We start from the raw sequence: 13,048 nt of genomic DNA, 5'->3' as shown, positions 1-13,048 counted from the left end.
TCCCATCACATCCCATCCCAACGCATCCCAACGCATCCCATCCCATCCCATCCCATCCCATCACAGAGCATCACATCACAGAGCATCACATCCCATCCCATCCCATCACATCACATCACATCATATCACAGAGCATCACATCACATCACAGAGCATCACATCACAGAGCATCCCATCACATCACATCACATCACATCACAGAGCATCCCATCACAGAGCATCACATCACAGAGCATCACATCACAGAGCATTACAAGAGTGTTTTGATTGGTTAATTCAGATGAATTTCCCATGTAATCACCCACCCGATAAAGGAAAACGCGGCGTAAACACGCACACAATCCCCCACTACAAAACCAGAAGCAAACTTTTTCTATCTATTTTGCTAAATAAAAACTATGTAAATGGAGAGGCATTTAACCTTGCTGTTCAGATAATTGCATAAAACCAGATTTTGAAATACTCTTACTCACTCTGTGAGGCATCATGCCATCAGGGCCATCAGTCCATATAGACTGAAAGTTTGAATGAATGAACTTAGGTTGTGACTGACTGAGACAAACACTCATACAGTGTACTCTGTACACCAGCAGGTACATCTAAAGTTTCTAAAGGGTTCATAAACCAAGCAAGGATTGTAAACTGATGTACCATGAGCCGTCTTGAAAAACAGTGAGAGAGAGAAGCTGCCATATGGGATTTCCTTCTGCGCAGGAATGGCCGTTTGGTTTACTCTAAACTGTTCAAATAGAAAACCATGGACAGTCAGCATAAGGGCTTGAAATGGCTACACCCATGTAGATTATCGGTTTTAAGATCTATTGATTTGCCACGTCCCTAACCTAGCTCAAGTTTTATGCATGTGTAGAATGTGATACAATGTGTTCCAGTATATATGGAAGTGTTCCAGTATATATGGAAGTGTTCCAGTATATATGGAAGTGTTCCAGTATATATGGACATGTTCCAGTATATATGGGAGCACTTCCATATATATGGACCTGCTCCAGTATATATGAAAGTGCTCCAGTATATATGGAAGTGCTCCCATATATATGGACCTGCTCCCATATATATGGACCTGCTCCTGTATATATGGACCTGCTCCAGTATATATGAAAGTGCTCCAGTATATATGGATGTGTTCCAGTATATATGAACCTGTTCCAGTATATATGGAAGTGTTCCAGTATATGTGGAAGTGCTCCAGTATATATGGACCTGCCCCAGTATATATGGAAATGTCCCAGTATATATGGACATGTTCCAGTATGTATGGAAGTGTTCCAGTAGATATGGAAGTGCTCCAGTATATATGGAAGTGCTCCAGTAGATATGGAAGTGCTCCAGTATATATGGACCTGCTCCAGTAAATATATGGACCTGCTCCTGTATATATGGATGTGCTCCAGTATATGTGGACCTGCTCCAGTATATATGGAAGTGCTCCAGTATATATGGACCTGCTCTAGTATATATGAAAGTGTTCCAGTATAAGGACTGACGAAACCAGAGTGCCTGGATTACATTACTGTATTTTACCTGATGTTTAGTATTTTTCAAACTCACACAATTTATTTGATTCTAACTTTAAGAGGTGTTTGTGAAATTTCTTTAATTAATTTCTTATTAGAAAACTAAAGTACTGACATCAAAAGTATGATTTTAAACCCTTTATGTGCTTCTGAAAGTGTATTTTTAAATATCAAACTTAAGGTACAATACATTACCCCGTTATCAGGTACCAGTACATGACAAAAGGACTTAACTTAAAGTCATCAGATGTATTGGAAACTTTGCTTCAATCAGTTTATTTCCACATAGATATATATGCTGCGAGTAAAATCACAAATAATGTTATGTGTGTCATCTTACCATGATTGACAGGAGAGGACATCTTGACTGTGGAGTTCAAACCCGAAGAACGTGACCTCCCCCTCGAGGACCTTAAGTTGATAGATGGAGATGAGGTTGTAGTTATCAGGAGAGGGTCAGAAGGGTGGGTATTTAATATTATAAAGGAAGATGCTTAACACTAGCCAAATAAAATATGGTCATACATGTATATTTTGCACCGTTCTACATGTCAGGGCAGTTTTGGTTGTAAGATGATCTTAATTACATTTATCAAGATTTTTACAGTTGTTTATAAAATTGTTTTTAACTGAAAGCTCTTTGAGTCTTGTCTCTCTGTCTGTCATTGGGTCGGTGAATCAAACTTTAACATCCTATCTTTCCACATTTACATAATGAGATCCAGTGGTGCAACAAAGCATCAAATTGTGCAAGATATTCAGTTATTGCAAATTTGCTTCAAAGAGGAGTATAAATCGTTTGCAAAACAGGACATTTGCAAAATACACATACATGTATATTTGCAGTGTACAAATTCAGTACATGTACATTACAAAACAGCCCATTTTAAACCTCGTACCTTGTGTTGTTTATATATGACAGGTCAGCAGTGCTGTCCAGCCTGTGCAGCTCAGTGACAAGGATGTGTTTTAGGGTGGAGAACAGATGTGGTCAGGTTAGTCTGACTCAGTGACAAGGGTATGTTTTAGGGTAAAGAACAGGTGTGGTCAGGTGAGTCTGACTCAGTGACAAGGATGTGTTTTAGGGTAAAGAACAGGTGTGGTCAGGTGAGTCTGACTCAGTGAGAACGATGTGTGTTAGGGTGGAGAACAGGTGTGGACAGGTGAGTCTGACTCAGTGACAACAATTGGTTTTAGGAGAACAGATGTGGACAGGTGAGTCTGACTCAGTGACAATAACATGCTATAGGAAATATTTGCATCATTTATGTAACAGTTTATTAGATACTTGCCAAAGGCTGGTGGTTTATTATAGTGAAGTCCTATTGAGAATGGTGATTAAACCCCAGCCAGTTAATCAAGCATCATATGAGCCCTGATCAACCCTAAGTGACCTGTTTCTGAATGAGTACCCTCATGAAGTCGTTTTGAAAACAAAAATGGAAGTTGACAATAGATGTGAGCATCACTGTCAGATTATTACTGCCATCTCCGTGCTGCATGGGAAGGAATTTATGCTAATTACATCCTTGTCTTTGTACAGACCACGTGTAATGCTCACATAATCATTGTGCCACCAGTAGCTCAAGTTTGGCTGCAAAGCAGGGCAGAAAAACCGGTAGCTTGATTTTGTGAAATGAAAAAGAATAAGATGAGAATTGACTAGCTCATTTCTCTGCTTTAGTTTACTTCCCTTTGCATGGATTATCCCCCCTTGACAGTAGGTCTCAGTTCTCCTACCTGTTTGGAGTTTACTGGATTTGGAAATACTGTTGTGATGAAATTTAAACAAACACAGTGATGAACTGTGACTAATCTGCTTGTAAATTTTTTGTAAGGTTAACTACTTTTGAATCATTGAAATTTGCGCCTGCCCATGGAGAAGCTGACAACGTAAATGGGGGGCCTCCATGGCTCAGTTGGTTAGTGCGCTAGCACAGTGTAATGACCCAGGAGCCTCTCACCAATGCAGTCGCTGTGAGTTCAAGTCTTCTTGCTGGCTTGCTTCTCCGGCTGTAAGTGGTAAGGCCTACAGCAACCTGCGGATGGTTGTGGGTTTCCCCCGGGCTTTGCCCGGTTGCCACCCACCATAATGCTGGCTGCCGTCATATAAGTGAAATATTCTTGAGTACGGCGTAAAACACCAATCAAATAAATAAATAAACAGACAAAGTAAATGACAACATTTCGTACAGTTTAATACTAAAATAAAGAACAGATGGTTACCATCAAGGGAGATAACTTCTAGAAAGGGGAACCTATGTATTACAGAAATATTGAATAGTTTAATATCTTGTTGCGTTTTATTTTGTTGTAGATATTAGAGGGTTACAGCTGGCCTGTCATTGAGGTGGAGGTAGACAAGGATGCTGTAAGTGAGATTCACCACTGGGAATAGGGTGCCCACAATCGTGGGAAAAAAAATGTATTCATAAACAAATGTCCCCAATCTTAAAAAAAAGTCTTGAGTTTAGAAATTTTGAGGAGAAAATCATGAAGAAGTGTGGAATTTACCACTGTATGTGTATGGTAAGTGACTTAAAGTTACTATTGTTTACATTCGTATCATCTGTGTTGGCGGTAAGGTGACAGAAGAGAGGGATTAACCCCAACCCACTCCCACCCCAACGCCCCATCCCCCGCCCATTTCATTACCCTCAACGGCACTTAGCAGCTCAGGTTGCAAATCCTCACCCCATGGGGTGAAGTCACTGACAGTGAGGTGTGCAGGTCTCGTAACTCGTAGGCCTACATGTAGACCCTACATCTCTAAATATACCCATGAATGAAATCGAAAAAAGTGTCAAGGCAGGTGATGTCTATTACAAAACTTTAAATTCCAAACACTGTCTGAAAGCATGACCACTCAAAACAAGGAATGTACATGCACAATGTACGCCATAGATTAACCGATTATTCGGGCTAGGCCTATGTGGAAGTCAACTCACACTTGTTTGCTGAGAAAATACTTGTCATCAGCTTCCCACGTCCATGTAATTCCAATTAAGTGTGTTAGTCTGCATGCACATTTTGTTTCTTTAGAGTCGGAACTGTCCTCCTATTGCAGAAGAGTTCCTTTTCACATGTTTTATATCAAGAACTTTCCATTAAACACAGAAAACATACTCCACCCAGAAGTTGACAGTCTTTCAAATTACGCCAGAATGAACAAGAAATGTTTGGCTGCAGAGGTGCAAATGCACATGTGTAGGTGTGTCGCTTTGATCTGAATGTGACATCATCTTGTCTGCTGGTAGGCCTAGTTTGCAAGTATTGATTTGCGGCATGCTTAAATCTGCTACAGCTTTGTGTATACAGAGATCCCTGCAGTTTAGAAATGGACATTTGACACGACGCTGCACATGGATAAAGGTACTGGGTAGTCGCGCTTTATAATCTACACAAGAGTTTTCTTTGAAATTCTCATTTATCACAAAATAACGATAATAAAATGATCAACCTGTTGCGAAGGGCATGTGCTAAAATTATTATATTTAAAACTATATTTATTCAGGTAAACATGAACTGTTGGTGGTAGGAGCATAGACTACCTGCTCAGTGAGCATGAATTTATTTAGTACATTCTTTAACTGTCAGTATAATCCCCTGACCAACCCTGATGCTCTCCCGTGGCACCAAGTCAGTATAATCCCCTGACCAACCCTGATGCTCTCCCGCGGCACCAAGTCAGTATAATCCCCTGACCACCCCTGATGCTCTCCCACGGCACCAAGTCAGTATAATCCCCGGACCGCCCCTGATGCTCTCCCGCGGCACCAAGTCAGTATAATTCCCTGACCACCCCTGATGCTCTCCCACGGCACCAAGTCAGTATAATCCACTGACCGCCCCTGATGCTCTCCCGCTGCACCAAGTCAGTATAATCCCCTGACCGCCCCTGATGCTCTCCCGCTGCACCAAGTCAGTATAATCCCCTGACCACCCCTGATGCTCTCCCGCAGCACCAAGTCAATATAATCCCCTGACCACCCCTGATACTCTCCCACGGCACCAAGTCAGTATAATCCCCTGACCAACCCTGATGCTTTCCTGCGGCACCAAGTCAGTACCAACCAGAACCAATGCAGTGAATCCTGGGATACACTTTCCAAGTTTCAGAATGAAATTTTAGATCATTTACACTGGAAAAAATGGTTATAATTGAAAATCGAGGGATATTAGTTTGGTTCCATAAGTCTTTGAAACTTTGGTTTCTTTTCTCCTCCAAATGTTGTCTGCTTTGATACAGTTTTGTGTGCGGGTTCATTTTATGAAATATTTAATGAATTCTTATAGGTTTTTGTTTACTGTGCAGTGACTACCCCAAATCCTGTCTGATTTGATACATTTCTGTGTGCAGGTCCATTATGGCTATAGTTAGATCAAGTTTGAAAACCAAATTTTGCATACATACCAAATTCCATGATTTTTATTCGTCGTTTGTTTTCAGGCAATAATTGCTTCAAATATTGTCCTATTTTGATAAAATTATGTTTGCAGATTTATTTTTGTGGCATAAGTTTTGCATATTTATTATGTGATATTAATTCTCTGGCCTTTGACCTCATTTGTTTCACTTATTGTTGACCAGATATTCATTTGACTTCATTTGTCAGACTGTTGGAGAGTTAAAACAGATGGCACTGTCTAAGGCAGGACTGGAGGAGGTTCCAGAAGGAGGGCGTCTCAGAGTGGACCACGAAGTTATGGGACTGAAACCTCCATGTTCGTAAATTATTACATAGCCAAATTTCCATTTAACATTTTTCTATATGATTCAAACCTTCAGCCTTTTTGTCTACAGTCTTCATGTCTACTCAGTATTTCAATGAAGTAGAATTAAGTATTCAAATTGTACACAGGTGAGTAAACCATCACCCTTTTTGTTCAGTCTGTTTCTACCTAGTATGTAGATAAAGAAGAATTAAGTGTTTGTAAGATTCATGAAAAGGTACTATAAACTTTGAAGAGTATGGTTTTAAGGAAAACGAAGAAAGATATGTCAAAAAGGATTTAAATTTTTTTCATTTTTTCAGGCATATTTTATTTATTTTTTTAATAACCCCTCTAGGTGTATATAAGAGTGACACCTGGGGCCTCAGGAAAGCTGTAGTTTAAAGCTGTGCTTACACCCCAAGATGAAAACTGAGAACCTTTTTAGTAGATTTGTATATAAGGTCATATTATAGGAAGCTTTTCATGCATCCTTAGAATGTACATGGTGGAAATTTATATTTACCAAGCTGATTTCTCTATTCAGGGGAGACTACTGTGTTTAATCTACATGTATACATGTATGTTGGTGCAAGAAGGTTACATCTGAGAGGCGGCATTCACATAACAGCAAGATAGGGAAATCCCCATCGATACGACCTACATGTAGTTGTGCACCATAGCTGATAACATGTGTATTCTCCCCTGAATAGTTCACTCATTTATTTATTTGATAGGTGTTTTACGCTGTACTCAAGAATATTTCACTTATATGACGGCGGCCAGCATTATGGTGAAAGGAAACCGGGCAGAGCCCGGGAAAAACCCACGACCACCCACAGGTTGCTGGCAGACCGTCCCCCGTAAAACCGGAGAGGAAGCCAGCCTGAGCTGGACTTGAACTCACAGCGACCACATTGGTGAGAGGCTCCTGGGTGATGACCTATAGTCATAGTGCTGAGGTGGTATTATCTTTAAACTGAAAAGGTACTGGATACATGTGGATTTGTACCTCATTTCTTACTGCTAGTTTTATATAAGCTTCTTATCGCTGACTTGCTACTTCAGTTTGTTTGTCCATCCACCGTACAGATATACCTTCAGGTAACCCTCACAGTATGGCACTATGCTAACCTATTGCTTTTCTTAATTTACAGTGTATGAAGAGTTATCTCTCTCAGCAGCCCATCTTTCACCTTTGACCCCCTTAGTCATGGAACCTGGAGCTGCTCCATTGACTAATCAGGTAACAGATGTACAACACAGTTTACTGCATGTATATAAACAGACTTGATAGTATTAAATAAATAAATAAATATTGTCATTTGTTTACCATTCAGCCTGTCTGCCCAAGTTATGATCCAAAAGGAATTTTTAAAAAGTTTCTTATTTTGTGTATGGCTTAATATCAGAAACCTTCACTGCTAGATGTATTTGTAGAGAATTATTGCTTTAATACATATTATAATTGTCTTATTACTGTCTCTTTCTTCTTGTATCAGATAAGATGGCAGTACTACATGGAGAAAAAAATCTGATTTTTTTGTAATACTTCAACCCTTGCAGATAACCTTGACCTTCACTGCTGCTGATCTTAAAGACTGCCCCTATATGGAGATGACAGTTGACAGAGGTTTGTCTGTGGGGGCGTGTCTCTCCCGGATGATTGATGCAGCTGGATTCTCTGGTATGACTTCATTCATTGATTTATTTATTTATTCATTTGATTGGTGTTTTACGCCGTACTCAAGAATATTTCACTTATATGACGGCGGCCAGCATTATGGTGGGAGGAAACAGAGGCAGAGCCCAGGGGAAACCCACGACCATCCGCATGTTGCTGACAGACCTTCCCACTTACGGCCTTAGAGGAAGCCACCATGAGCTGGACTTGAACTCACAGCGACTGCATTGTTGAGAGACTCCTGGGTTATTACACTGCGCTAGCACGTTAACCAACTGAGCCACGGAGGCCCCCCATTCATTGACTATTTAGTACATTTATTATGTAAATGACTAAATAAGTGAAGCATATTGTTATGCAGTGTTGATAATATAAGGATAAAAAATAGATGAGTCAGTTTAACAAGTAAACAGACTTTATTGGTATTTGTGGCTGTTAAAATAAGTGTGATCTTTCTGGTCAGGTGATGCGTGGCACTTACGAAAAACCAACTGGTGTGGAGATTTAGCAGAAATCCTGGATGATGTGGAGAAAAGGTTGGAAGATGCCCCTCTCCACCATGGGGATCATGTCGTCCTGGAAGAGGGCAAACTTCCTCCAAAGGTCAGCACAGTTTTCATTCAGCCTTGATCACACAATCAGTCTTTTCTTAGACTAAATTTGACGAAGAGGAATATTTGAATATTGAATCAGCAAGATCAGGAGCACAAAAATAGGAAGATGTATTTCGCATTCTCTTAGTATGATTCCCTGGTGGCATACACCAGCACTGATTGCTTCGTTCTACGGAGTATTTCTATTCATAGATGAACATACCGTGATACATTTTGGTTAAATTTCATTGGAAAACAGCATAACACCCGAAGATATCTCACAGTATAAGGTAAGGCCCAAGGCTGCCACAGCCAAAGCAACCAAGAAATCTCACATTATAAGGTAAGGCTTAAGGCTGCTACAGCCAAAGCAACCAAGAAATCTCACATTATAAGGTAAGGCCTAAGGCTGCTACAGGCAAAGCAACCAAGAAATCTCACATTATAAGGTAAGGCCTAAGGCTGCTACAGCCAGAGCTACCAAGAAATCTCACATTATAAGGTAAGGCCTAAGGCTGCTACAGTCAAAGCAACCAAGAAATCTCACATTATAAGGTAAGGCTTAAGGCTGCCACAGCCAAAGCAACCAAGAAATTTTACATTATAAGGTAAGTCCCAAGGCTGCTACAGCCAAAGCAACCAAGAAATCTCACATTATAAGGTGAGGCCAAAGGCTGCTACAGCCACAGCTACCAAGCTAGCCCTTGTACCCGAGACAGTCGGTTGAAATTTAAAAGTTCGCAGCACAAAAAAAATTGTCATAATCCCTCAGTATTGTGCCGTTTTGTTTTTACACATACAACTTCGTGAGTTCAAATTTTTTACTTCAGGTTTACAATACCATGTCTGTGGTTGCTGTGAGTTCAAGTCCATCTCATGCTGGCTTCCTCTCCGGCCGTAAGTGGGAAGGTCTGTTAGCAACCTGCGGATGGTCGTGGGTTTCCCCCGGGTTCTGCCTGGTTTCCACCCACCTTAATGCTGGCTGTCATCGTATAAGTGAAATATTCTTGAGTACGGCATAAACCACCAATCAAATAAATCAAATAAAATCAAATTTACATGTACAAGTACTTTACCTATTCAGCTGAATCAGATGTGTAGCTTACACCTGAAATGTTCTGGCCTGATAGAATCTTTTTTCTCACTGCCCACTGTAATCAGCTTGGAACCCTCTCTCTGACACACAGGGTTACCTGAGACTTCCTGTCTCCCTCTATCCATCCCCAAATGCTGCACCAGGGGCAGACAACTCAGACGGGATGCTCAGCTGGATCTCACGAGGCATTCAAGGTAAAAGGTGGCTTCCTTAAACGAACAGAAACCATGAGAATGACTTAAGCATCAGGAGAAAGACCATTGAAACTGTACTTGAAAATACCTGCACATTATTTTCATAGATTTTTTTTTTTCATTGAATTAAAAACCATGAAATGTGCAGATTGTAAGGCAAGCTTTATTTTTCCATATTGATTATGTACAGTGACAAGCCTAGCAGCATTTGTCTGTGTGGGGATAGGTAACTGGCGTGTGATCTGGTAGTCTGACAGTTGTTTCATGCTAAAGAAGACAATAGCTAACAGCCTTTGAAATACATTGTTACAAATGGTTAATCACCTCATTAGGTCCCAAGAATTAGGGAATAGCTCTCATGGTTTTTCTGAATTGTTGACCTTAATGCAGGTTTTGCAGTGGTAAATTGAGTTTTACCAGAGACATGGAAGACAAGACACATTAGGGTTATTCCCATTCTTTTCCAATTTAGCAAAATTTCTGCATGACAGAATTACAGTTCGCTGATTATGTGCCTGTTTGTGTGGAATTCCTGACTCTTTTGTGACGTTTGTTTGAATTACACCTTCAGCTGCAGTCATCTGTACTCTTTCTCCATCTTTGACTGGAATTTTTTCCAGTTGACCTATCAGAACACATTTTTTGTCCCTGTGAGTGGATTAGAATGTTTATTGTATTTCTTCTGCGTTTACTTGACAGGTTTGTTAGCTCCCTCCTCATCCCCTCTGGTAGAGCTTGATTACAGCCCCATGCTCATGGGGTATGTAGAAATCTCCAAAGAGGCCACCTTAGAAGATCTGAAGTTACAGGTTATGACCTTGCCTCAGGTCATGGATCTTCCAATTCCCTCCCCAGACTTCCTGCGACTCCGCCTGGTGGAGCAAGGGAGACTATCGAGTGTGCTCAAAGGACCAGCTCAAACATTGCAGTGAGTGACTCCAATCATAATTACACATTCTTTTAACTCTCCGGCTATCTTGTTATTATAATATTGTTTTATACTGATTGATTGATTGATTGGTGTTTAACACTGAGTTCAAAAATGTTTAAATTATTAGTTAAAGGCCTGATAGTCAGCAAGTCCTTGCTACAACCATGGGAATCAGCCTTGCTATAACCATCTGAACCAGCCTTGCTATAACCGTCTGAACCAGCCTTGCTATAACCGTCTGTACCAACCTTGCTATAAATGTCTGAACCAGCCTTGCTGTAACCATCTGAACCAGCCTTGCTATAAACATTTGAACCAGCCTTGCTATAACGATCTGAGCTAGCCAAGCTCCTTCCCGAGTCAGACCTTAAAACTGGGTCTAGTTAGACCTTAAAAGAAAAAGTTGTAACTTCCTCGCTTGGAGTTCAGCATCAAGGGGATAGTGCTACCACTGGTTGACCCGTATCAGTATAATGGCTTGGGTGGGGCGCCTTACTTGCCTTCGGAAAGGCATTTCAGTGAAACAGCACTAGATGAAAGAGCGGTGGAAATCTGTCCTGCAACAAGGAGGCACATTACATGCACTCTAATGATTCCTTCATCACCACATGACTGAAAAAGTACGACATTAAACCCCAAGCACTCACTCACTCTAATAGTGTTTATAAGTATTGGCCTTGGATAGCGAATTTGTGGATTTCTCTTCACTAACTGTTAGTGAGGCTTTCATGACAATAAGCTCTCAGCAATCTTTGCTCAGTCTAATTTTGTTGCTTGTCCTTCACCAGTATATTGTGCGTATACCTGTATGTACATCACGTGATAATGGAAAAGTTTCTCAGAATCTTACCAATGCTTTTGCGCATCATGCAGAACACTCCAGTTTTTTCTGCCCTTTAAACTGGCCTTCATAAACTGAGAAATTCTTGTTGATTGTATTTTGTAAGAGAGAGGCAGGTATAACCTGTCTAAAGTGATTTACTACTGCACATATATATCTTCCAAATAAAGAAATTTTGTAAAGAGTAGGGCCATTCATGTGTTTCTATACGTCAGTGAAATATGAGTTTTACTCAGTCAGTTACTTGTATAGAGCACAAATATTCCTCTTTGTTCATAAGCAGGAAAATTAAATGCTTTCTGTATGTTTTTCTTCTATCAGGCGTCTGAAGTTGAATTCTTCTAGTCAGTTGGCAATCCAAGTTCTGTTTGAAGAAGAAAAATTAACGTAAGTGAAACCGTCTCAGCTCAGTGACAATTACGGCTGCGCTTTCTGTCTGCAGGAAAAGAGATTGGATGTTTACATAGTGTTCCCGTGGGTCCTTAAAGTACTTGAATTTTGTTGAAATGTTTTCAAGACTTGAAAAAAAAAAATCCTTGGAAATTTATTCATTGTGGGATAAGTCCATGAATCTACATGATGTTTTGAATGTTAAATGTTATTCTTGCATTTTGTTTGAAACGAAGAGATAAATAAATCAGTAGCTAACGAAATAGCATCTATTAATCTCTTAATTACGATTAGACTAAATGGTCCTTTTAAACTGCTGGAAAGGATACAAGTAGGTTAGTAGGGGCTGGTAAGTTTTTGTGGACATTTTCCTTCATGGGTGAGAATCTGATACTGGTCATCTTAGAAAGATGTTGTATTTATTATTTATTTGATTGGTGTTTTACGCCGTACTCAGAAACGTGCTGTAAGGTTTGTTTGGAAGGTAGGATGATATGCTGGACAAATGTTTCAGCTTAACAAGTTCATATTTCCTGACTTTTCTTTGCCACCCAAAAATAATTTTATTAAGGCAAATACATGTACATTACGTGCAATATTGAAATTTCTGTAGGCAATCCCAGATGGTTCTGTCCATGCAGCAGAGGTTATCAGAGAGCAGGAGTTATGGTCCTGCTGTGGAGATTGTGTGGGACACCAGTCGGGGAGCCTCAGCCACGTGTTTGCGTCAGCGCTTAGCGGACAACCTCTGTATTCCAGCTCACCAGGTGGCGCTGGCTAAATACTTTCCCCAGCGCTACGATTGGATGCCGATTCAGGAAGTCACCAAGGTAACCATTGGTTTGGACACACACTTTGGTATTTACTTTGTTTTTTATGTCCCCTTATGAATGTAAGTGATTTGCCCCTGTCACTGGGTGGGAGTGTCAGTTTATTTGGGTGTGGCAAATTTTGTGGATAAGATATTCATTGAAAATTTACTTACCCTAATTCTTCTTATATTTAGTTTCTTTTTTACACACAGTCAGTACATCTAATGACCAAGATATTCATGTCTTGACTTTCCCCAAA

General features: G+C 40.3%; 1 protein-coding gene across 1 annotated transcript in view; it reads left to right on the top strand.

Annotated features, from left to right (window-relative positions):
• Window positions 1–13,048, top strand: part of LOC135478170 (ubiquitin carboxyl-terminal hydrolase 40-like) — a 37,954-nt gene that overhangs the window by 20,713 nt on the left and 4,193 nt on the right. Inside the window, exons 19-29 of the mRNA XM_064758441.1 lie at window positions 1,888–1,999; window positions 2,458–2,530; window positions 3,853–3,906; window positions 6,152–6,260; window positions 7,406–7,494; window positions 7,815–7,935; window positions 8,396–8,535; window positions 9,713–9,815; window positions 10,515–10,743; window positions 11,909–11,974; window positions 12,591–12,807. Of these exons, the coding sequence (XP_064614511.1) occupies window positions 1,888–1,999; window positions 2,458–2,530; window positions 3,853–3,906; window positions 6,152–6,260; window positions 7,406–7,494; window positions 7,815–7,935; window positions 8,396–8,535; window positions 9,713–9,815; window positions 10,515–10,743; window positions 11,909–11,974; window positions 12,591–12,807 (1,313 nt within the window). The remainder of the gene's footprint in view (window positions 1–1,887; window positions 2,000–2,457; window positions 2,531–3,852; window positions 3,907–6,151; window positions 6,261–7,405; window positions 7,495–7,814; window positions 7,936–8,395; window positions 8,536–9,712; window positions 9,816–10,514; window positions 10,744–11,908; window positions 11,975–12,590; window positions 12,808–13,048) is intronic.

The sequence above is a fragment of the Liolophura sinensis genome, chromosome 11 (genome assembly GCF_032854445.1).
Source record: "Liolophura sinensis isolate JHLJ2023 chromosome 11, CUHK_Ljap_v2, whole genome shotgun sequence".
Lineage (NCBI taxonomy): Eukaryota > Metazoa > Mollusca > Polyplacophora > Chitonida > Chitonidae > Liolophura > Liolophura sinensis.
This window is presented reverse-complemented; position numbering and strand designations above follow the sequence as displayed.